At 44.5% G+C, this 25,817-nt stretch overlaps 1 protein-coding gene across 50 annotated transcripts in view; it reads left to right on the forward strand.

The window, feature by feature from the left end:
• LOC118388583 (FYVE, RhoGEF and PH domain-containing protein 5) overlaps positions 1 to 23,612 on the forward strand; it is a 74,671-nt gene extending 51,059 nt beyond the window's left edge. For 2 of the 50 annotated variants that reach the window (XM_035777794.2, XM_035777795.2), the window contains exons 13-21: positions 7,164 to 7,247; positions 7,707 to 7,786; positions 8,189 to 8,285; positions 8,525 to 8,662; positions 8,837 to 8,939; positions 9,257 to 9,396; positions 9,755 to 9,880; positions 16,121 to 16,275; positions 16,502 to 23,612. In XM_035777794.2, coding sequence (XP_035633687.1) covers positions 7,164 to 7,247; positions 7,707 to 7,786; positions 8,189 to 8,285; positions 8,525 to 8,662; positions 8,837 to 8,939; positions 9,257 to 9,396; positions 9,755 to 9,880; positions 16,121 to 16,275; positions 16,502 to 16,538 — 960 coding nt within the window. In that variant the 3' untranslated portion in view covers positions 16,539 to 23,612. The remainder of the gene's footprint in view (positions 1 to 7,163; positions 7,248 to 7,706; positions 7,787 to 8,188; positions 8,286 to 8,524; positions 8,663 to 8,836; positions 8,940 to 9,256; positions 9,397 to 9,754; positions 9,881 to 16,120; positions 16,276 to 16,501) is intronic. The other 48 variants (XR_008144561.1, XR_008144566.1, XR_008144571.1 and 45 more) reach the window with 48 other exon arrangements.
• Positions 23,613 to 25,817: the final 2,205 nt, after the last annotated feature.

A 25,817-nucleotide genomic window follows, 5' to 3' on the forward strand; every position in this document is an offset into this window, starting at 1 on the left:
GTTCGTCCAATCATAACTGTCTTTTAAGAAATAGAGCTAAGATAGAAATGTGTAATACTTAGTATGTAGATCAGTAGATGTTCACATGGATGTCCTACTATTGTTTTACCACACCATGTTAATCAAAACTTGTATCATTACTTATTACCGCCCACACCTAGATACTGTCATCTTTCTAAAAAAGAACACGCGCATCCTAAGCAACCCTAAATCTACACTCATGATAGGGTAGTATGGGTCACCTATCTGGGGTAGGAGAGGAGGAGGAGGAGGATAGGGAGGGTGTAATTTATAAAGACATAACTCTAAATAGAGTAACGACTTCAGACAGGCCATTCTTTAGCAGCCTGGCAGCGCGAGTCCCCTTTGTAACCATGCCAACAGAACACTCTGACTGTGCCTTCTCAGAGTGAGAGAGAGGGATGTGAGCAAAAGAGAAAGAGCATAAAACAAGGAATGGTTTACTATGACATATAATTACAGGATAAAAGGGGATTTCGATCTTTTTTCAAATGTCCAGCCCTCTCAGTGGCGGTAAACAAAGATAGAAAGAATAGTTACAGAGTTAAAGGGTCAATCTGCAGTTGCTACATCCATTTTGGACATATAAATTCATGTTATATACCTATTGATTCATGAAGAATATATCACTTATATATAAATGCCTCATGAGCTTAGTTCAACTGTCAACGCCACCAGAACCCAAAATATACGCTTGTTTTACTCCAATGTTTGTAAACAAAGTAAATGTAAACACACATTATATCCTCAAATCATTTTGATATCATGGATGGTCAGTCCTTGCACCCACGGCTCTGTCTATGATTTTGAGAGTGGGCACATTTCCCCAGGCCGATGACCTTTTAACAACGGAGACGTGGTGTTGGCTTTGTTATTGTTTAAACTGCGGATTCTAGCTGTAAAGAAAGACAAACATAACCTGAAAATGAAAAGCTAATCCAAAAATGATGCCTATCCTCGAATGACCAATGACCTTTATTCACATCTATTTATACCCCGGTATTAGTCAACTTTTGTGTTTTATAAGTCGCTGTTGTCAAACTAGAGGGATTTAAGGCGATTTACACAATCATATTTGGAAATATTATCCAACAGGATAAAACTTGATTTCAAATCTTATAGGAAAAGCTGTAGGAACTGCTTGTGGGAAAATCCCTTAAACATGTAAGAATAAACACTGAAGCTATAGGCTGTCAATCCACTCATGATGACACACACAACTATAATCGTCCATTTAATGTTTTTCTACAACAGAGTACTCTCGCTTTGTCAAGGAAGTGGAGTTATGGTGTGCTCAGGGTCTTAGTGGAATGATGAGTAGGGCACATGCCATGCGATCAGAAAAACGTACAGTTCTGAATATAACTACACTTCTCTGAATGAGGGAACGAGGTATAACGTACTATGGGGAGTCAACTGCCAATCATATTCACCGGAAGTGTCCAGGTCGGTGCCATAGGCTTAGACACTGTTCTGAGCTGACTCACGCCTTTCAGGAGCCGCACCAGCAGAGGATGACACCTCGGGGTTGAGCCGTCATGTTGACTCCAATGCTTCACATAGTTGTGTCAAGTTGGCTGGATGTCCTGTGGGTGGAGGACCATTCTTGATACACACAAGAAACTGTTGAGTGTGAAAAACCCAGCAGTGTTGCAGTTCTTGATACAAACTGGTGCAACTGGCACATACTACCATACCCCATTCGGAGGCACTTACATTTCTGGTCTTGCCCATTCACCCTCTGGATGTCACACATACACAATCCATGTCTCAATCTCCTCAAGGCGTGAAAATACTTATTTAACCTGTCTCCTCCCCTTCATCTACACTGATTGAAGTGGATTTAATTAAGTGACATCATTAAGGGATCATAGCTTTCACCTGGATTCACCTTGTCAGTCAATATTATGGAAAGAGAAGGTGTTCTTATGTTTTGTATAGCCTCTTGTAGAGGGTGCACGTGACGACTGTATAGTTGTATTCACGTTCGAAGGTAAACCCCTAGCCGTCAAATCTGCGTTCGTGGGTGCCAAACTTTCCCGTGTGCCTGGGACAATAGATTCCGATGACACGGAACACTCCATGGGTTCCCGCCCAACAGACATATGATCTCTGGGAACCAGGGTTGTCTGTGCCAACGGGGTGCCACCAGAATCAACAACAGACCCTCCTAACGGACCCTCTGCACGGTGGCCTGAATCAGGTCCCCTGGAGGAAACACGTAGAGCAGGGTCCCAGGCCACTGATAAGGGGCCGAGGCCACCAAAACATTCGTTCCTAACAGAGTGCCCAGATCCCTCATTGAGAAGAATAGACAACAATGCGCATTTTCTCATGATGCGTAAAGATCTACGTCGGGCCTGCCGAACTGACCCCATATCTGGGAAACCACCCAGGGGTGCAGTCTCCTCTCCGTAGAGATAGGACCCCCTGGAAAGTAGAACCGCACCCACGTTGAGAACTCCAGAAAGATACTTGTCCTGCCCGAGAGGAAACGTGCGCTGCTCCATACGAGCAGATAATAGGCCAGGTGATGTTGATGTACGCCACCGCTGTCCTGTTGCCGGACCTTATCAACACATGCTGGCCCTCCAACATCGGAAGGACACGCCTCAGCGCTAGCAAACCTGTCAGTAGTGCTGTTTGTGCTGTTGACCAAAACCCCTTTCCCGAGTAAACCACACATGGTGCTCCACATCCCAGTAAGGATGTGTATGTCATGATCATCCTTCGGGACGCTATCCGGCCTATAAGAACTACCTGCAATAGCAGTCGATGTTCCGTCCAAGGAGTCAATGCCCTTAGGCACGAGGAGGATACCTTGAGCAACCAACGGCAGTGGTGCGATGCGTCCAGATGTGTAGCAATCACCCAGAGCTGAAACAGACGTATCAACAGAAGTCCAAGAGGCACCACAGCTATCATAGTGGCCATCAGACCCAATAAACACAGGCACAAGCAAAACGGCACTGAGTGCCCCAGTTGAAACCGTGGCAGACGGAGCCAGATGCATGATTCAGAACCGAGTCCACAACATGACCCAGAAACTGAACGCACTGAGCTGGAGTCAAACTCATTTTCTTTTGGCTCACTATGAACCCCAGAATATGAGAAAGCAGCGTGGCAGTGTGGAGCTCCACCTGTTCCCTCGACTCCGCTACGACCAGCCAATCATCCAGAAAGGTCAATACTCTGATCACCTGGCACCGCATCGGTGCCAAAGTCGCCTCCACCACCATACAAAAGGTGTGAGGCAATAGGGAGAGCCTGAAAAGCAGGACCAGAAACGCATAGGCCACACCCTCGAAATGAAACCTCCAAAACTTTCTGCGGGGAGGATGTTTAGCCACATGACAATACGCATCCTTCAGATCTATGGACATGAACCAATCACTGGGATGCACCGACTGCAATCGCCGGTGAAGTGTGAACATTTTGAACTTTGCAAACTTTGAGGTGCTTGTTTAAAACAAAAACAAAACCACATGCTTTTGTTGTACCACCGTTCTGATACCCAACCCACACCAGGTTTGGGGACTTCCGCAACCAGTAACTTTTCACGAAACCCAGGACAGTACAGCGAGACAGACGCAGCACAAAATCAACCGTAGCATGGATTTTCTCGAAAAGCAATGAAACCGGCTTCGCCATCTCTACAGTCCTATTCAGCTGCAGCAGCAAATCGATATGATACATCTGCATCATTGTGACCACATTCAACAACCGGGCTGCCACACCCTCAGCCTGGTACACTTGTCCAGCTGATCGGCCGACACACCATGCTAGGATTGGCCCCTTCTTAGCCTCTGGAGCTAAGTAACTCGCCAGCTTTCCATCCATTGGTGGTGTGCAAACAAGACCTGCCTCCTTCATACCTTCTACGTTCATGAACTTGCCATAACCTGGTAGCATCAGCCTGGCTGAACGAGGGGAATCCCAGGTTACCTTTAGCTCATCAGCTAAATCCTTAAACAGGGGTAAGCAACGCTCCACCGTTGCAGGGACAGGAGGTAAATACCTTACGCCAAACCTGGAGGAACTCCACTGTGAGGGAGAAGACGACTCCCAGGTGATCTGCCGCCCTACAACACAGGCGCATTAACCAACAATGGTTCACTCTCCCCGACAAATCCAAAACCGCGGCTTTAGGCTGCCCAGGACTGATGTCATTCAATTCACACACTGGAAACCCTCCAGATACAAGGGATAGTATATCCGGAATCCGGATTCTGAACACTGCCTGAGAAACTGGAATGAGCCTCACTCGGCTGGGATGACACCCCTATCAACACTGACCACTGCTGTTGCTCTCTCCCAGCCTCAGACAACCCCATTCCCGAGGTCGCTTCACTGGAAGAGCCTTCGCCAGCAGGCCCAATCTTTCTCACAAAGTCAACTTGACCCCCAATGGAAGTTGAACCGAGCCAGAGACAATAGTCACTCAAACTGCCCTGAGCCTTCCACCCCAGGCAAACAGGACATCACTCGTGAGTATGTTTAGTTTTCATTGTGAAACCACATGCCCGGCACGGTTGGAGGTTCAAACTCAGCTGGTTAACCTTTTTGAACTTACTCTTACCAAAGACCATCCTACCCAAGCAAGGAAGTATTAGCTACACAAGCAGAGCAGAAAGTAGTTTGCTTTTAGCAAACTCAAAAACTGAGACCAAGACCCAAAACACGCAACATCTAGACCCTTCAAACTCAACTCTGGACCTGAAAGCCATTTCCACTGCATGTTCCCATTGTTCCTCTCTAATCAGGGAATGATTTAAACGTGGGACACCAGGCGGGTGCAATTCATTATCAAGTAGAACAGAAAACCTAAAGGCTCCGGACCTCACAATAGTTGAATACCCCTGATCTAGAGGGACGAGTAATCTCTCCCCACTAACAGACACCTAAGTCAGAGCCGAATCTTGTCGTCTTTGTGTGCTTGAAAGGTTTGTAAACTGCGTGACACATTCTTCCTCCAGGCGAGCTGAAGAATTGAGGAAATTAATGCGAGCCCCCGGTATTATAGCCAGGAAGGCGGTGCTTCCGACGGCAGGCTCGGCATCCATTGGCCTGTTGGGCGTGATTTCATTTTTCTTAAGGTGAATGTGATTGGTCGCTTACTCCCCAGAGTATGTTATACCAAGTGACTGAGTTGAGGCATTGGGCGCGTTTGAGTGGTAAGCCCAAAGTAGCCGACTGTAGACGGAAGTCAACAAGTAATGTTGGGGGAGGTACATATGCACAGACAACTAGTCAGACAACTTCTGCTGTAACCAAAAGTTTGCTAGATCGAATCCCTGAGCTGACAATGTACAAACGTCGTTCTGTCCCTGAGCAAGGCAGTTAACCCTATGTTCCCCAGGCACAGAGGACGTGGATGTTGATTAAGGCAGCCCCCCGCACCTCTCTGATTCAGAGGGGTTGGGTTAAATGTGGAAGACACATTTCAGTTGAAGGCATTCAGCTCTACAACTGACTAGGTATCACCCTTTCCCCTAATTCTCAACCTGTATGTTGCTTTTGTCATTAAGCATGTAAATAACAGAATTTGATTAAATCTAATGAAGGACAAAACACTCAAAAATATAACACAATACATATATACCAGTTCACATAAATTACTGGGTAAACAATATGAAAAGGATTAGACTACATGTACATCAGTTCACATAAGTTACTGGGTGAACAATATGAAAAGGATTAGACTACATGTACATCAGTTCACATAAATTACTGGGTAAACACTATGAGAAGGATTAGACTACATGTACATCAGTTCACATAAATTACTGGGTAAACACTATGAGAAGGATTAGATTACATGTACATCAGTTCACATAAATTACTGGGTAAACACTATGAGAAGGATTAGACTACATGTACATCAGTTCACATAAATTACTGGGTAAACACTATGAGAAGGATTAGACTACATGTACATCAGTTCACATAAATTACTGGGTGAACAATATGAAAAGGATTAGACTACATGTACATCAGTTCACATAAATTACTGGGTGAACAATATGAAAAGGATTAGACTACATGTACATCAGTTCACATAAATTACTGGGTGAACAATATGAAAAGGATTAGACTACATGTACATCAGTTCACATAAGTTACTGGGTGAACAATATGAAAAGGATTAGACTACATGTACATCAGTTCACATAAATTACTGGGTGAACAATATGAAAAGGATTAGACTACATGTACATCAGTTCACATAAGTTACTGGGTAAACACTATGAGAAGGATTAGACTACATGTACATCAGTTCACATAAATTACTGGGTAAACAATATGAAAAGGATTAGACTACATGTACATCAGTTCACATAAGTTACTGGGTAAACAATATGAAAAGTGATAAGCCAAGCAGTCTAATGCACTTGGTATTAACCCCACGACTGGTGTCTGGGCTACTTGCTCATTAATATTTCATTTATTTATGTTAGAAATGTGGATCACATGTAGGCCTATGTACATAGATAGTAAGGATGAAGATGTATTTAAGCTCTAAATAGTTATCCACCCAAAACAGTAAACATGCATTGCTAATAACCAACGATAGGTGGCGACATCAACCATTTATGAGCATGTAGTTCCTTTTGAGTCCAAAAAAACAGAAGAAGGTTGTGTCCCACAATGCTTCAGTTCCTACTTCAAGTTGCAGTTGGTGAGGAGAAACTGCAGAAATGTCCAGTTGACTGCAGTTGAAAGATTACGAACTTTGATCACATGGTTGTTGTAAAGGTTATGCAGTCGACATGTAGTCGCAAGTGGAAAAATGTATATACCCTTAATGCAACACATTTTTGAACACGAAAGTGATCAAATCTGATGAAATGATGATCACTAAAACAGCCCGATTCCTCCTTAAAGAACTGATAGTTTCCTCTTAGTTTAGACCGCCATCGTGTGGTCAGTTAGCATGCAGGCATAATGCCAAAAGGATTTTAGTACTGAGAATAAGTCCATGTATGCATTTCACATTGTTTAATTTCTCCGTGCACAACAGCTGAATCAGTGGAATGTTTGTAACAGTATTATCTTGTTCATTGGCTTTGAGAATAAAACATGAAAGTATGCTTGATTCTGAGGCTTGTCAGTGAATAATGAGTGTGTTTGTGTGTTAATAGATGAATGATGTGCTGCTGTACACCTACCCTCAGCAGGATGGGAAATACAGACTGAAGAACACCCTCCTACTGACTGGGATGAAGGTCAGAGTCCCCCTCCCCATCACTCATTCCCCTCTCTCACATTTTTTCCCCTCTCGCCCCCATCTCTCGAACTTTGTCTCTATCTTTTTCACTCCCTCTCACTTATTCTTTGTCCCTCCCTAACATCTCACTTTGCCATTCACCATCCTCTCTCTCTCTCTCTCTCTCTCTCTCTCTCTCTCTCTCTCTCTCTCCCTCTCTCACTCTCGCCATCCTCTCATTGTCGCTTACCTTTTTAAACTTATCTGTCCTCTCTCTCACTTATTCTTTGTCCCTCCCTAACATCTCACTTTGCCACTCACCATCCTCTCTCTCTCTCTCTCTCTCTCTCTCTCTCTCTCTCTCTCTCTCTCTCTCACCATCCTCTCATTGTCGCTTCCCTTTTTAAACGTACCTGTCCTCTCTCTCACTGATTCCTCATCAGTCTATGTCATGTGCTGTTGATGATTGATGTTCCAGGTCAGTAAACCCATCATAGAGGATGTGCAGAACGCTCTGAGGATCGAGGGAGCAGACATCTCCATCACCTTGGCAGCCAGGTGCGTCACACTAATACATACACCTTGGTCGGTATAATGATTGGGGTTCACAGTTCTCGTGGTCACCAATTTTACCGTCTCAACAGTGAATTAACTATAGTGATGCCTCTTGTGCCAGGCTTCTAGGCTGTTTTACAAGAAGTGTCAGTGTTATTTTCCTGACCACGTATGTAGACCACTCCCGGGCCATTTATACCTCTAAAAGTAACATAGTCAAACACCCCACTGGACACACACTGGTTGAATCAAAGTTTCCACATCATTTCAGTAACATTACGTTGAATCAACGTACTGTAGAATAGATGTTGAATTGACGTCTGTGCCCCGTGGGACATTACTGGTAAATGAGAATGAGTACAGTAAGAGGGCTTAATGACCTGTGCTCTGTGTGTCCCTGTGCAGCTCCTGTAGTGAGAGAGAGGACTGGTTCCACACTCTGAGTCGGACAGTGTCTGATCACGCCAGAGGACCTGGAACTTTCAGCAGCTGCTCTGGAGAGGTGAGGAGGACTTTGACTGGGAGACGGTGCCTACATAAAAGTCATGTTAGCAATTTTAGCAATAACATGGTTATGCTCCCCACTCAATGACAATAGCAAACCAATAGTCATACATTTTCTAAAGTTACATAGCATTGCAGGTGTCTGTAGGCTACATTGCAGCCTGTCTCCTCAGTGTGACTGTGAAGTCTAGTGTGGTAGCCGCATGTTGAAACTATATTGTCCTTTCTCTTTCCCAGGCCAGAGAGCGTCTGTGGCTGTCCCTGGGGGAGAAGGCTCCTACTCTGGTGCCTGTATCCCATGTGATGATGTGTATGAACTGCACCTCAGACTTCAGCCTCACACTGCGCAGACACCACTGCCACGCCTGCGGGAGGGTGAGTCTCTCTCACAGACACACATGGAATTCAAATGTTTCAAAGGAATGGCTATGTTACCTAGAAGCATAGTTTTGTGCAGTATGATGTGGCTGGAGTGTATGGTAGTCTATGGTCTGACCTGTGTGTGTTTAGTGTTCTGACGTGTCCTGGTCTTGGTCTTGCTCTACTCAGATTGTGTGTCGGAGCTGCTCCAGGAACAGATACCCTCTGAAGTACCTGAAGGACCACATGGCCAAAGTGTGTGACCACTGTTACAGCGAGCTCAAGAAGAGAGGTACACTACGCCTCCTGCCTTTTACTGTTTTGTATTGTACTAAACTGTACTGTACTAAACTGTACTGTACTATACTATAATGTGTTGTACTATACCATATTGTATTGTACTATACTGTACTGTACCATACTGTACAATACTGTACTATACTGCACTGCACTGCACTGCACTGCACTGCACTGCACTGCACTGCACTGCACTGTACTGTACTATACTGTACTGCCCTGTACTGTACTATACTGTACATGCCCCCCTTGACTACTGGAGCACATTGAATGTGTGTGAGTCCAGTATTAAGGTGATCTCTGCCGCCATAGGAGGAGATGTGTCTGGGGCGAGTGGTACTGACAGTCCTCGTTCTAACCGTCGCTCCAGCCGCCCACTCTCTGCCGTCTTCCAGAACATTCACCCTCCCAGCCTGTGGAGACACCGCAAGGGTACCGCATCTCTGAGCCAGGTATCCACACACACACACACCACTCCTATTCTACCAAATGAGCAGGGAATTGGTTGAGGTTGACATTGACATTGCGAAAGCAATTGTCCACATCCTGCTGTAGCTACATTACTCAGTCCTGTACTGTTATCCATTTGAAAAGTACTCCTTTATTATTGGACCCAAATTACGATGTTAGAATTATAAGATAATTGTAAGAATCGATCATTGTAGAAAATTATTATAGAAAATTCAGCAAAAATATCAATAATTTTTGCCTTCAATTCATGCACCTTGTTTGTACTGAGTAAGTGGCAGTATACTTTTCTTTGTGCACTGTTATGTATGTAACTAATGGCTGTTCCTGTGTTGTCTCCAGGCGAGTGTGTCAGAGGAGGGCTCTATGAGTGGTACTCTACAGCGCAGTAAGAGGAGCAAGAGGAACTGGAAGAGGCTGTGGTTCCAACTCAAAGACAAGGTGCTTTACACCTACCAGGCCCGCGAGGTGAGGGGGAACACACGCTCCCCTTAAACCTGAACCCTCACACACACCTCACCCCTACAACACCTCTCCCTGTAAATCTGTAACTTACACATACCCAACTCAGATGGAGAAAGAGCATTGAGTTTCTCTAGTATAGCTCCACTTTCTTAGTTTCTGAATGCCCACAAAACTAGGGGACTATGGTACAAGTATTCACAAAACTAGGGGACTATGGTACATGTATTCACAAAACTAGGGGACTATGGTACATCTATTCACAAAACTAGGGGACTATGGTACATGTATTCACAAAACTAGGGGACTATGGTACATGTATTCACAAAACTAGGGGACTATGGTACATGTATTCACAAAACTAGGGGACTATGGTACATGTATTCACAAAACTAGGGGACTATGGTACATGTATTCACAAAACTAGGGGACTATGGTACATGTATTCACAAAACTAGGGGACTATGGTACATGTATTCACAAATCTAGGGGTGTAACTGTAATTGTATTTGTAACGAACTGTTCGGTATGGGGACGTCAGTTTGGTCCGCACTGTGAACCCGAATGAATACATAAAACAATATATTTTAAAAATAAAACCCTTGGCTAAACTGCTGTAAATCTGATCTGAAAAAATAATTAGTGCCTATGCGCACTTTGTAATCAAAATTCTAATATTTATTGCCGCATTTCCAACGATCCTTTTGTGAGGTGTAGCCGGGAACTAGTTCTGTACGATGGAGAGCGGCGGGGAACTAGTTCTGTACGATGGAGAGCGGCGGGGAACTAGTTCTGTACGATGGAGAGCGGCCGGGAACTAGTTCTGTACGATGGAGAGCGGCCGGGAACTAGTTCTGTACGATGGAGAGCGGTGGGGAACTAGTTCTGTACGATGGAGAGCGGCCGGGAACTAGTTCTGTACGATGGAGAGCGGCCGGGAACTAGTTCTGTACGATGGAGAGCGGTGGGGAACTAGTTCTGTACGATGGAGAGCGGCCGGGAACTAGTTCTGTACGATGGAGAGCGGCCGGGAACTAGTTCTGTACGATGGAGAGCGGCCGGGAACTAGTTCTGTACGATGGAGAGCGGTGGGGAACTAGTTCTGTACGATGGAGAGCGGCCGGGAGTTCTGTACGATGGAGAGCGGGGGAACTAGTTCTGTACGATGGAGAGCGGTGGGGAACTAGTTCTGTACGATGGAGAGCGGCCGGGAACTAGTTCTGTACGATGGAGAGCGGTGGGGAACTAGTTCTCTACGATGGAGAGCGGTGGGGAACTAGTTCTGTACGATGGAGAGCGGTGGGGAACTAGTTCTGTACGATGGAGAGCGGCCGGGGAACTAGTTCTGTACGATGGAGCGGGAACTAGTTCTGTATGATGGAGAGCGGTGGGGAACTAGTTCTGTACGATGGAGAGCGGCCGGGAACTAGTTCTGTACGATGGAGAGCGGTGGGGAACTAGTTCTGTACGATGGAGAGCGGCTGGGAACTAGTTCTGTACGATGGAGAGCGGCCGGGAACTAGTTCTGTACGATGGAGAGCGGCCGGGAACTAGTTCTGTACGATGGAGAGCGGTGGGGAACTAGTTCTGTACGATGGAGAGCGGCCGGGAACTAGTTCTGTACGATGGAGAGCGGTGGGGAACTAGTTCTGTACGATGGAGAGCGGTGGGGAACTAGTTCTGTACGATGGAGAGCGGCCGGGAACTAGTTCTGTACGATGGAGAGCGGCCGGGAACTAGTTCTGTACGATGGAGAGCGGCCGGGAACTAGTTCTGTACGATGGAGAGCGGCCGGGAACTAGTTCTGTACGATGGAGAGCGGTGGGGAACTAGTTCTGTACGATGGAGAGCGGCCGGGAACTAGTTCTGTACGATGGAGAGCGGCCGGGAACTAGTTCTGTACGATGGAGAGCGGTGGGGAACTAGTTCTGTACGATGGAGAGCGGTGGGGAACTAGTTCTGTACGATGGAGAGCGGCCGGGAACTAGTTCTGTACGATGGAGAGCGGCCGGGAACTAGTTCTGTACGATGGAGAGCGGTGGGGAACTAGTTCTGTACGATGGAGAGCGGCCGGGAACTAGTTCTGTACGATGGAGAGCGGCCGGGAACTAGTTCTGTACGATGGAGAGCGGTGGGGAACTAGTTCTGTACGATGGAGAGCGGCCGGGAACTAGTTCTGTACGATGGAGAGCGGTGGGGAACTAGTTCTGTACGATGGAGAGCGGCCGGGAACTAGTTCTGTACGATGGAGAGCGGTGGGGAACTAGTTCTGTACGATGGAGAGCGGTGGGGAACTAGTTCTGTACGATGGAGAGCGGTGGGGAACTAGTTCTGTACGATGGAGAGCGGTGGGGAACTAGTTCTCTACGATGGAGAGCGGCCGGGAACTAGTTCTGTACGATGGAGAGCGGTGGGGAACTAGTTCTGTACGATGGAGAGCGGCTGGGAACTAGTTCTGTACGATGGAGAGCGGCCGGGAACTAGTTCTGTACGATGGAGAGCGGTGGGGAACTAGTTCTGTACGATGGAGAGCGGTGGGGAACTAGTTCTGTACGATGGAGAGCGGTGGGGAACTAGTTCTGTACGATGGAGAGCGGTGGGGAACTAGTTCTGTACGATGGGAGCGGTGGGGAACTAGTTCTGTACGATGGAGAGCGGTGGGGAACTAGTTCTGTACGATGGAGAGCGGCCGGGAACTAGTTCTGTACGATGGAGAGCGGTGGGGAACTAGTTCTCTACGATGGAGAGCGGTGGGTAACTAGTTCTGTACGATGGAGAGCGGCCGGGAACTAGTTCTGTACGATGGAGAGCGGCCGGGAACTAGTTCTGTACGATGGAGAGCGGTGGGGAACTAGTTCTGTACGATGGAGAGCGGCCGGGAACTAGTTCTGTACGATGGAGAGCGGCCGGGAACTAGTTCTGTACGATGGAGAGCGGTGGGGTTAATAAACCAGGAGGATCCATCATCGTTTAAATCTCCAGTTTGGGAACATTTTGGCCTCCCAGTAAATTACAACAGCGATGAACAGAGAGATGATGTTGCCACTGCTCAACTAGAATAGCCTATGCAGCTACCAACACCTGAAAGATGTTGACACATTTATGCAGTATTCCTACCACCGGATCCAGACGGAAACGCAAAAAACCCATCAACATAAGATTTTCTCTCCACTCTGCATTCAAGCAGCCCCTCTCAACTGATTCTAACCAGGCCAAAGAAATTACAAGAGAGATAGGTATGTTTTTAGCCGCAGATATGCGCCCATTCTCTTTGGTTGAGAATAGGGGGTTTCAGCACTACTAGCACACTAGACGCAAGGGAGGGGTGGGGGGCGGGGGCTGCCCCCCACCCCTGAGGGGCCCATGCGCCTATCATTGGTCATAATGCTTCTCAGGTAGTTCTCCCACTTTAACTGAGCCACTCATTTTCCTTAATTGCCGGCCTCAGCATGTTACGGAAAGAGATTAACTGTAATAGAAGCTCTGGGGACATACGTAGGCAGATGAAAACAGATGATCATCTTTAGCGGGCAACAGTTCTTGAGGGCTCAAACAAAAAAAAAATCACAATTTCGTTCATACTGGTGAACCAGCGTTTGAGTTGTGTGGTTGCAATATCAGCAGTCCCTTATCTCAGGGTATAGTTTCAATTGTGTGCAGCACAATGGACATTTAATATACCATTTCTCAGGAAAGACTGTCCGGGTTGTCAATACTTAGTATAGAAAATAGTCGGGCTGCAACCTACGCCTACAGGCCGTGGTTTGCACACGAACATTCAAGGCAATGCAGTAGCATACTGTAGCTACTTTCTCTTTTCAAGAAAGAAAGAGGAAAAGAGACAGACACAGAGAGAGGCAGCTAGGAATACTTCAGGAGAATTGTTAGGCTATTTGTATTTTGTATAAAAGGTGTATAAATACCAGTTAAATACTGTATAGCTATAGGATACACTGCATAATGAAACTATCCCTAGTAAGCTAGTGTTTTGAGGGTGGACTGACTGTACTATTTGGCATTAATAGACTGGTTTTATTCACAACCACTTTCTTTCCAAGTGTTACCGATGTGAAATGGCTAGCTAGTTAGTGGTGGTGCGCGCTAATAGCGTTTCAATCGGTGACGTCACTCGCTCTGAGACCTTGAAGTAGTTGTTCCCCTTGCTCTGAAAGGGCCGCGGCTTTTGTGGCGTGATGGTTAATTGATGCTTCGTGGGTGTCCGTTGTTGATGTTTTTATTTTTTATTTTACCTTTATTTTACTAGGCAAGTCAGTTAAGAACAGATTCTTATTTTCAATGACGGCCTAGGAACAGTGTTCAGGGGCAGAACGACAGTTTTGTACCTTATCAATTCGGGGATTTGAACTTGTAACCTTTCGGCTGCTAGTCCAACGGTCAAACCACTAGGCTACCCTGCCACCCCAAGTGTGTGCAGAGGGTCCCTGGTTCGAGCCCAGGTAGGGGCGAGGAGAGGGACAGAAGCTATAATGTTACACAAGCTGGGAGAAAGCATGAGGAGGACTCATGTCATGCAGGTTTAGGTAGCCTATACAGGACAGGTGTATATGTATTTTTTTTTAACGATTGGTAGATTATTAGTATGCTGATGCATCAAAAATACATTTTGCAATCTGCATTATTTGAATTTCCAACTTAAATTGCTGAACAAGTAATGACATTGTTATCGCCAGCCAGCAGTCTAACTGTCAGCATTGCGACACCGTGTATAGCTTCGTGAAATGTTAGGCTTAACATGAGAAAATGTGGCAATAAACATTTATCCATTAGCTGAAGCAAAGCTATAGGCTATATGCCCTGGCACAAAAGAAAGCCTATCGTCGATTCGATAGGCAGCTACATAGATAGACATGTCGCAATTTCAGCACCATGGACAGCGATCGGTAATCTATACTTTGTGAGTAGCTGTCTGGCTGACACATTCAATTTTGTATTTTAGGAAAAGGGTAGGGTTCAGAGAAATGGCGTTGCGCCAGTGTCCAGCGCCTCATGAAAGTATTCGAGCCACGTTACGAAATTAGCTCTCTCGCACCAATTTAATCTTCTTATGAAGTTAAGGATCGGCCCCTTTTTTTAAATTTTCGCTTAAATGACATACCCAAATCTAACAGGCTGTTCCTCAGGCCCTGAAGCAAGGAATGCATATTCTTGGTAAAATTTGAAAGGAAACACTTTGAATTTTGTGGAAATGTGAAAGGAATGTAGGAGAATAAAACACATTAGATCTGGTAAAAGATCTAAGAGAAAGAAAAAAAATTGTATTTTATTTTGTACCATCATCTTTGAAATGCAAGAGAAAGACCTTTATGTATTATTCCAGCCCAGGTTACATTTATATTTTGGCCACTAGATGGCAGCAGTGTATGTGCAAAGTTTCAGACTGATCCAATGAAACATTGCATTTCTGTTAAAAATGTTGTATCAAGACTGCCCAAATGTGCCTAATTTGTGTATTAATAACTTTTCATGTTCAAAACTGTGCACAAACAATAGCATGGTATTATTTCACTGTAATAGCTACTGTAAATTTGACAGTGCAGTTAGATTAACAAGAATTTAAGCTTTCTGCCAATATCAGAAATGTCTATGTCCTGGGAAATGTTCTTGTTACTTACAACCTCATGCTAATCTCATTAGCCTACGTTAGCTCAACCGTCCTGCAGGAGACCCACCAATCCTGAATAAGTTTTAACAGTGACAGCCCATCACATTACCCCAGAGTGGTAAATGAGAATTACCGTGCTAGAGACACGCCCCCTTTATGAGAGTCACACAAGTGCCAATCTTTTTCTCTTTGTAAGAAAACATTATAGCATAGGCCTATGCAATGTCTGAGCCATGTTTACATATTGATTTCACATGCATATTTTTTTTGTTTTTGTGTGTTGTTGAGTAATCTTGTGTTTTCATTGAAGAAAATACAAAGTGTTGATGTTCCTGATTGTACTCTCATCAGACATTATATGACTCATGATCATATATGGAATCAGGAATAACAACACTTTGTATTTAATTAAGTAAACAACAATTAACTACAGTAACTGTTGGCATTTAATTTTGTACCGAAACCATGACCCCAAAACCGCAATACGTACCGAACCATGGATTTGGCAAGCCGTTACTTACACCCCTACACAAAACCCCCACAAACTACACCCTGAAGACTATGCTGGTCTCTTTCTGTCTGTATTACTCTCTGTCTCTCTCGTTCTCTCTCTCTGTCTCCAGGAGAAGGTGGCGTCTGAGAGTTTGCCTCTGTTGGGCTTCACAGTGAAGCTGCCTGACAGGCCAGGTGGAGAGGAGACAACCAACGTCTTTGAGCTGTACCACAAGAAGACCCTGTACTACACCTTTAAGGCCGAGAACAACCACACTGCTGAGAGGTGAGCTCTGCACTGCACCTTTTATGACCACATGATCTGACCAGGAGAAACTATGGGCCCAAGTTATAGCCTTTATCCTTTTACTTAGTGAGGTAGAACTCCTGGCCCCAGTTACAGGCCTCATTCAGTAACCTCATAGGTGTGACTCACATTGACAACAGCATCAACACAACAATCATATTGTTATTACAATGTTATTACAATCAGCACTTTCTTCTCTATCCAGATGGGTGAATGCCATGGAGGAAGCCACAGTTTTATAGCAGTGGCCATCTTGGGTGGTTTGTCAAGACTGTGGTTGCGTTCCACTGCTCAGACGTTGCATGTATCAACCAATGATTGCGTGCCACGTCATTGACTGTGTCATCGACTGACAGATTACTATAACATATGATGTGGTTGACTGATACGTAAAATACCTATCCAGGCGTTATAAGATCTGGCAGGCGTCAGCAACGCCTGGACAGAGGAACGCGCCCTATAACTCACCTTTCAGACTTACCCTGGAGTCCTCGCTGCCACTCTCCTACGACACATAGCCATCCCTCAGAATGCCTGAATGTAAAACAAAAAGGGAAGAGGAGGAAGATGCTCATTTTGCCTTTAGTCAGCTGTGACGGTTGTGTCTTACTGTGTGGACTGGGAGAGGAGAGAACAAGGCATGGTGTTCTTAAAGGAGGGGACACGCTCACCTACTTTGTCATCTTCCAACGTCCCCATCCCGCTGCTACAGCAGGTGTGATGCCTAGAGCCAAGAGAGAAGCTGTCCCAGATACGTACCCTTCTGGAAAATTCCACCAAGGCTACCTATGACTCTCCCTCCAGTTTTTCATGGCATTAACCACTCTGGATTACGTATACAAATGGAATGAAAATTACATTCACATTTTTTGGGGGATATCTTATTTTATTTTAATTAAGAACACTGTAAAAACAATGTAGTTGTTTCAACTAGTTATGATTAAATAACCGTTTCCACAGACTTTTCGGGCAGAGTGTTACCTGAACCCAATTTTTGGGGGGGCACAAACTTGATTACATTTTGCATGTTCATATATACAGGAATTCATATCAAATAAAATAACACTTTATTGATCACATGGTTAGCAGATGTTAATGCGAGTGTAGAGAAATGCTTGTGCTTCTAGTTCCAACAGTGCAGTAATATCTAACAAGTAATCTAACAATTCCCAACAACTACCTAATACACACAAATCTAAAGGGGTGAATGAGAATATGTACATATAAGTACACATAAGTATATGAATAAGCGATGGCCGAGTGGCATAGGCAAGGTGCAGTAGATGGTATAAAATACAGTATATACATGTGATATGAGTCATGTAAGATATGTAAACAGTATTAAAGTGGCCTTGTTTAAAGTGACTAGTGATCCATTTATTAAAGTGTCCAGTGATTGGGTCTCAATGTAGGCAGCAGCCTCTCTGAGTTCCTGATTGCTGTTTAACAGTCTGATGGCCTTGAGATATAAGCTGTTTTTCAGTCTCTCGGTCCCAGCTTTGCTGCACCTGTACTGACTTCGCCTTCTGGATGATAGCGGTGTGAACAGGCAGTGGCTCGGTGGTTGATGTCCTTGATGATCTTGTTGGCCTTCCTGTGACATTGGGTGCTGTAGGTGTCATGGAGCGCAGGTAGTTTGCCCCCGGTGATGCGTTGTGCAGACCACACCACCCTCTGGAGAGCCCTTGCAGTATTGAAAATGTCCTCACCTGTGATTTGAAGACACAACCTGTTAGTGCACGCTGAGCCACCATGTCTGTGTCAATGACTGATTTCACCTGCATTGCTACACTTTGCACCTCAAAGTAAATCTCAGCTCTATTAAAAGTACACTCAAGAAAAAATATTTGATTTATCATAGTGATTAAGTCGGTGTTTCCTAAACTCACTCCTTGGGACCCCAAGGGGTGCACGTTTTGGCTTTCACCCTGGCACTACACAGCTGATTCAAGTAATCAACTAATCATCAAGCTTTGATAATTGGAATCAGCTGTGTAGTGTTAGGAAAAAAACTAAACGTGCACCCCTTGGGGTCCAGAGGATCGAGTTTGGGAAACGCTGGATTAAGGAGTAACATTAAAACAGAGTAATATACCCCACCAACATTAAACAACCAGACAGAAAACCATCAAATGAAACAAGTAAATCAAATCAATGATGAGAGAATAGTCAGATTAACTGAGAACAGACACGGGAAGATTGGAATGCCATGAGCCAAAAGGTTGTGCGTTCAAATCCCAGGTGAGCACATGTTGAATAATGGGGACGTGGGGATGGCAGGTAGCCTAGCAGTTGAGGGCATTGGGCCAGTAACTGAAAGGTCACTGGTTTAAATCACCGAGCCTACTAGTTGAAAAATCTGTCAATGTGCCCTAAAGCAAGGCACTTAACCATAATTGCTCTGGATAAGAGCATCTACTATATGAATAATTTCTGTATAAATGACCATGCATGGTAGGTAATCATGTCAACGTGTTAAAAACATTGCATGTTAAAAGCACTTTTTTTTAACTTAAGATGCCCAAAAAAATCATTTACATTAAAATTGACTGAATTTTTGCCTAAGTTTTCACAAGTTGGAGCTAAGTTTGGGCCAACAATTTTTGTTGTTGTTCAGATAACACCAAAAGTTGAGTAAACAGAAAAAAAGGCTGTGTTACTTAATTAATAATAATTAGTTGAAACAACTGTTTTTTTTTCAGTGAACAATAAGAGTAAATGTTATTACACTGCATGTACTACTGGGGTGTAACCCACATCCAGAGGTTATGAAAATGCTGAATCTGTTATTAATACACGTTGACCACATGCCAACGTGACCGTTGTTTTAATGTGATGTCAGAAGAATAAGAGTGGATCTCCATGTATTATTACGTCATCCACCAAGGTTTGAGATGGTGGGTTCATTCACCCCCCATTAGACCCAATATGTGCTGTCATGTTCACAGTGCAAGACAGCCTTTCTAAACCAATATGGCACTACTTACTGAATGAATTCTCAATTTGTTTATTTTATCAGAACACTTTCCTGCACTCGACTTAGCCAGCTTCACGTACCTTAATGCCTGACATTTTAAAGCACAGGTTCTGCTTAAAGGATCACTATTCATGGATTGCACCTCATTCGGTTGTTGCCGATCTAACCAACGTTGATAGATCTCGCGGCATATTGATGTCCGACTGATGGTTGGTTAATGGTCAGTCTTTCTGAACGAGGGCTAATGACTGTTTCATGAAAAGTATGCTATAGAAGCCTGGAAATACGATGACATTGCTAAAGTATACAAATAATTAGTAGAAAACAACTTTGCCATCATTATGATGTTGTCAAGTTTACTTTAGAGAGATGGCAATGTTGCCTTGAGCTAAAAAAGTTTGTTCCCTCAGCCCTATGTTCCCTGGGCCCTATGATCCCTCAACCTATGTTCCCAGAGCCCTATATTCCCCCAGCCCTATGTTTCCTCAGCCCTATGTTCCCTGGGCCCTGTGTTCCCTCAGCCCTATGTTCCCTCAGCCCAATGTTCCCTCAGCCCTATGTTCCCTGGGCCCTGTGTTCCCTCGGCCCTATATTTCCTCAGCCCTATGTTCCCTCAGCCCTATGTTCCCTGGGCCCTGTGTTCCCTCAGCCCTATGTTCCCTGGGCCCTGTGTTTCCTCAGCCCTATGATCCCTCAACCTATATTCCCCCAGCCCTATGTTTCCTCAGCCCTATGTTCCCTGGGCCCTGTGTTCCCTCAGCCCTATGTTCCCTCAGCCCTATGTTCCCTGGACCCTGTGTTCCCTCAGCCCTATGTTTCCTCAGCCCTATGTTCCCTCAGCCCTATGTTCCCTGGGCCCTGTGTTCCCTCAGCCCTATGTTCCCTGGGCCCTGTGTTTCCTCAGCCCTATGATCCCTCAACCTATATTCCCCCAGCCCTATGTTTCCTCAGCCCTATGTTCCCTGGACCCTGTGTTCCCTCAGCCCTATGTTTCCTCAGCCCTATGTTCCCTCAGCCCTATGTTCCCTGGGCCCTGTGTTCCCTGGGCCCTGTGTTCCCTGGGCCCTGTGTTCCCTCAGCCCTATGTTTCCTCAGCCCTATGTTTCCTCAGCCCTATGTTCCCTCAGCCCTATGTTCCCTGGGCCCTGTGTTCCCTCAGCCCTATGTTCCCTGGGCCCTATGTTCCCTCAGCCCTATGTTTCCTCAGCCCTATGTTCCCTCAGCCCTATGTTCCCTGGGCCCTGTGTTCCCTCAGCCCTATGTTCCCTCAGTACCCACTAAACCAATTTCAATCAAAATTGGCATAAATGCTTATTGTCCAAATCATTTGTATTTTAATCAAATACCCAGTGTGCTTTGTAAGTGTTCATTTTCACATAACATTTTGGTCATTTAGCAGACATTTTTATCACACCATAGTGCCATCACACTTCTGATACAAATGCAGTACATTTGGGGTGATAGGAGCCCACAGAAGTGTGAGTCGCTATAAAAAATGGTGTAGAAAAGTATTTTGTATTTTGAAATTGTGTAACTTGTTGCAAAATACATTTCTTTGTAGTTAAGGCCAGTGGAATACAAATTACACTAAATACTCAAAAGTAACTGAAATGCACTACTGTTCAAAAGTTTAGGGTCACTTAAAAATGTCCTTGTTTTTTAAAAAGAAAAGCACAGTTTTTGTCCATTAAAATAACATCAAATTGATCAGAAATACAGTGTAGACCTTACTAATGTTGTAAATAACTATTGTAGCTAGAAACGGCTGATTTTTTGTGGAAAATCTACATAGGCGTACAGAGACCCATTATCGGCAACCATCACTCCTGTGTTCCAATGGCACGTTGTGTTAGCTAATCCACGTTTATCAATTTAAAGGCTAATTGATCATTAGAAAACCCTTTTGCAATTATGTTAGCACAGCTGAAAACTGTTGTCCTGATTAAAGAAGCAATAAAACTGGCCTTCTTTCGACTAGTTGAGTTGCAAAGAAAAATCCATATTGCAGACTGGCCAATAAAATCACATATTAAGATGGGCAAAAGAACACAGACACTGGACAGAGGAACTCTGCCTAGAAGGCCAGCATCCTGGAGTCGCCTCTTCACTGTTGACATTGAGACTGGTGTTTTGCAGGTGCTATTTAATGAAGCTGCCAGTTGAGGACTTGTGATTAGTCTGTTTCTCAAACTAGACACTCTAATGTACTTCTCCTTTTGCTCAGTTGTGCACCAGTGGCTAGATGTGCCAAGATTGTTTGTGTTATTTCTTGTTTATTTCACAAGAAAAAATATTTTGCATCTTCAAAGTGGTAGGCATGTTGTGTAAATCAAATGATACAACCCCCCCTCCCCCATTTAAAAAAAAAAATCCAGGTTGTAGGGCAACGAAATAGAAAAAATGCCAAGGGGGTGAATACTTTCGCAAGCCACTGTATGTGTACATCAAGGATGTGAAAAATATAAGCTATGTCAAATATTTGTAATCACTCCCTTCTTCTGAGGGAACACAGGGCCCAGGGAACACAGGGCCCAGGGAACATAGGGCTGTGGGAACATAGGTTGATGGAGCATAGGGCCCAGGGAACATAGGGCCCAGGGAATATAGGTCCCAGGGAACATAGGGCTGTGGGAACATAGGTTGATGGAGCATAGGGCCCAGGGAACCTAGGGCCCAGGGAACATAGGTTGATGGAGCATAGGGCCCAGGGAACATAGGGCCCAGGGAACATAGGTTGATGGAGAATAGGGCCCAGGGAACATAGGGCCCAGGGAACATAGGTTGATGGAGCATAGGGCCCAGGGAACATAGGGCCCAGGGAACATAGAGCCCAGGGAACATAGGTTGATGGAGCATAGGGCCCAGGGAACATAGGGCCCAGGGAACATAGGGCCCAGGGAACATAGGTTGATGGAGCATAGGGCCCAGGGAACATAGGGCCCAGGGAACATAGGTTGATGGAGCATAGGGCCCAGGGAACATAGGTTGATGGAGCATAGGGCCCAGGGAACATAGGGCCCAGGGAACATAGGTTGATGGAGCGTAGGGCCCAGGGAACACAGGGCCGAGGGAACACAGGGCCCAGGGAACATAGGTTGATGGAGCATAGGGCCCAGGGAACATAGGGCCCAGGGAACATAGGGCCCAGGGAACATAGGGCCCAGGGAACATAGGTTGATGGAGCATAGGGCCGAGGGAACACAGGGCCGAGGGAACACAGGGCCCAGGGAACACAGGGCTGATGTAACATGGACATGGTCCCTCAGAAATAGCTAGAAATGCTAATGTTAGCTAGCAAAAATGTCAGTGCTCTCCCCCCAATTTTACCTAGCTAGCTAAAGTTATACTGCATCTCAAGTCAATCTGGTGACATCACAATGATGACAAAAGCTTATCCTACTAATTATTTGCCTCCTTTTGAAATGTTGTTTCCAAGCCACAGTAATGCACTTCAGACAAAATCTTAATCAGCTCCTACACTCTTAGAAAAAAAAAGGGTTCTAAAAGGGTTCTTTGGCTGTCCCTATAGGAGAACCCTTTTTGGTTCCAGGTTTAACCTTTTTGGGCTCCAAGTAGAACCCTCTTGGGTTACATGAAGAACTCTCTGTGGAAAGGGTCCTACATGGAACCAAAAGGGTTCTGCCTGGAACCAAAAAGGGTTCTTCAAAGTGTTCTCCTATGGGGACAGTCGAAGAACCCTTTTAGGTTCTAGATAGCACCTTTTTTATACGTGTGTATTTAGACTGCATTGCAAAGAATGCTCAGCTGGGCTTCAGTCCTGAAACGAACGTTAAAAACAACATTGTGATTAAATGATATGTCTTGTTTTTTTTGCATTTAGTGTGTTTCTTTGCTATGCATTTTTGTCATGTACTGTATTTTTTGAAATGGCCTTGCATACAGCAACTAGTTCATGTAAATACACATAGATTTTGATAGGCAAATATTGTTTTGCTTTATTTGCACTGATAAAATGAGAATGGAACTGAAATTGGGATGTAAGTGCACTCTTCTCCTAAATGTTATTCTTTAATCCTGTGTCTTGGTCGACCTGTGCCAAACTCACTAAGCCCATTGCCTGGAGTTAGCTAACCATGGATATATCAGTTATATCAGATCAATGACAAAAAAAGAGACTTCAACATTAAGTTACATAACATGTCAAATTCCTATTTATATCAAGCCACAGCTCAGCTTTATAATGAGAGTGGTTTCCCTGATGTGAAACCCTGCTATTAGCCAGAACTACTGTAAGTGGACTTTGTACTGGATGAGTTATTTATTTCCAACCATGGGGGTTTCTCAGACAAGTAAAGTGACTAAGGTCGGATATCCTTTGCATGTGTCAGTTTGTGTGATTTCTTCTAATTACCCTGTGCTAGGGTTGCAAAGCTACTGTAATTTACCAAAGTTCCCAAAATCTTCAGTAATTTTTTTACATTTTTTATTTTACCCCTTTTTCTCCCCAATTTCGTGGTATCCAATTGTTCAGTAGCTACTATCTTGTCTCATCGCTACAACTCCCGTACGGGCTCGGGAGAGACATTGACATTACAGTAGTAAAATAACAAAAAACACTGAAAGTGCGCATTCTGACTTTGAACTTAAGCATGAGAATAGTGTGCTGTTCACGTGAATGTACAGTACATGTGCTCAGGGAGACGGCAACCTTACTGTGGTCCAGGACCAGCACTGTCTCTCTTCAACTCTTGGTTGTCCAAGTGGATTATTATTTGTTCAGATGATGATGAGAACATAAATATGTACAAAAAGGAAAAATACAAAAGGCATGCCCAAACAAAAGACTCAAAAATAAACTAAAGTCTCTGTGGGCTATTTATACTCCCACACGTATTTCAACTGTGTCTGTGTATAACTGTAACTGCACTAATAAAGCAGAAGTGCAATGTATCTAGTTTCAGATCACTGTGAGGGCTTCAGCAGAGCGAGCAGCAGGGCCTGGGTGATACAGACAGACAGCAGTATGCAGTATAGGAGAGTAGGGCAGGAGAAATGGCAGCACTGCTCTGTTCCTTACCTCTCCCTTGAGGCTTCCTGACCCAGAATAGTGAGGGGGGAAAGTTTGTTTTCTGGGGTAACTGAAAGTTGCAGACACCTTGTTCTATATAGGCTGGATCCTTCAACATCCAGTGCTCTCCTTCTTTCCCTCTCCCAGGGTCCCTCTCTTTCTCGTTACTTTCTTCAACAGTATCCCCCATTATTTCAACTCTTCCTCATTCTTTTTTGTCTATCTCTCTTTCTGTTTCACAACGTATCCTGTTTCTCAGTTGTAAGGCTGTTGGTTAGGTCCTCTTTAGTTCATGCAGATTTCATCATACTTACTCATACCTATTACATAGGGCCAGGGGTTTTTCCAGATCTGAGCAAGAACAACTCCATGCTCTACTCATACTGCATACCACTCCAGTGATTCCTACTCCTTTTGACTAATGACCATTCATTTGCTCCAGTTCTTCCCTCTCTACATACAAACCCCTCCCCTGGTACCTGCTGCCCCTGTTCCTATTATCTGGCTTGGGGGTTTTGTAAACACTTCCTTAGCAACTAGGTTGTGCTAATAGCTACTGTTGATGCTGTTACTGTACTTCAGTTATTATTCACAGTACTGATAATTTGCTCAGCAGATGTATCAATCATGTACATGATCAAAGAGGGAAGTGCCAGGTAATAATATGACAATTATCTGACCATCCTTGACTGTTTTTCTTTTCTTTATCAGCCTATAATACCTTCAGTATTCTAATTCTGGCCCCTATTGGCCATCTGTTCTTTAGTCTATATTGTATCAATACCAAAAATGCCATTTTTTTGTATTCCATGCGCCCAAACTGTCTCAAAGGAAACACTGAATGTGAGAGATTAGTGATCATTACAATAGAGACGGGACAGGACAATAATAAACAAGGCGATATAACAATTGTGATGTCTGTACAAGTAAGAAGTAGTGGGGTGGAGAAGTGAGACCTAAAAAGAGAGAAGAGGGAGGTCAGTTCTAATACAGATGTAGGCTCTTAATTTGTATTGTCGCAGCAAAATAATATTAAATATTGCCTGCAGAAACAGGATTTGAACATTTAGTCCATAATGTTGCTTGATTGATGGTTAGCTGGCTAAAATTAGGTTACATGAAAAGTGCAATATTGTTAAAAGTGCATTTATCTGACCATCCTGACTGTTAACCATCAATCAAGCAACATTATGGACTAAATGTTCAAATCCTGTTTCTGCAGGCAATATGTTTGTGTTAGTGAGGGTTTTTTGTGAATTTATGTAAGGCGCAGGAAAATTCTCAGTAACAAAAGCGTGATCAAATTAAGATTCTACATCTGTAGTCATCTTAGTTTTTCTCTGTGTCCTCATTACTGACACTGACTGAGTGTTGAGTACACTGCTTGTTTTAGGATGGAGGTCGAGGGTGGGAGGATACGCTGTTATAGTGGGATGGTACTGTAGCAGCGTCATAACCCAAACACACACACACATGCCCCAGGCATGAGGCACAGAGAGCGAAGCATGCGACTCA

The sequence above is a fragment of the Oncorhynchus keta genome, chromosome 10 (assembly GCF_023373465.1).
Source record: "Oncorhynchus keta strain PuntledgeMale-10-30-2019 chromosome 10, Oket_V2, whole genome shotgun sequence".
NCBI classification, from domain to species: Eukaryota; Metazoa; Chordata; class Actinopteri; order Salmoniformes; family Salmonidae; genus Oncorhynchus; species Oncorhynchus keta.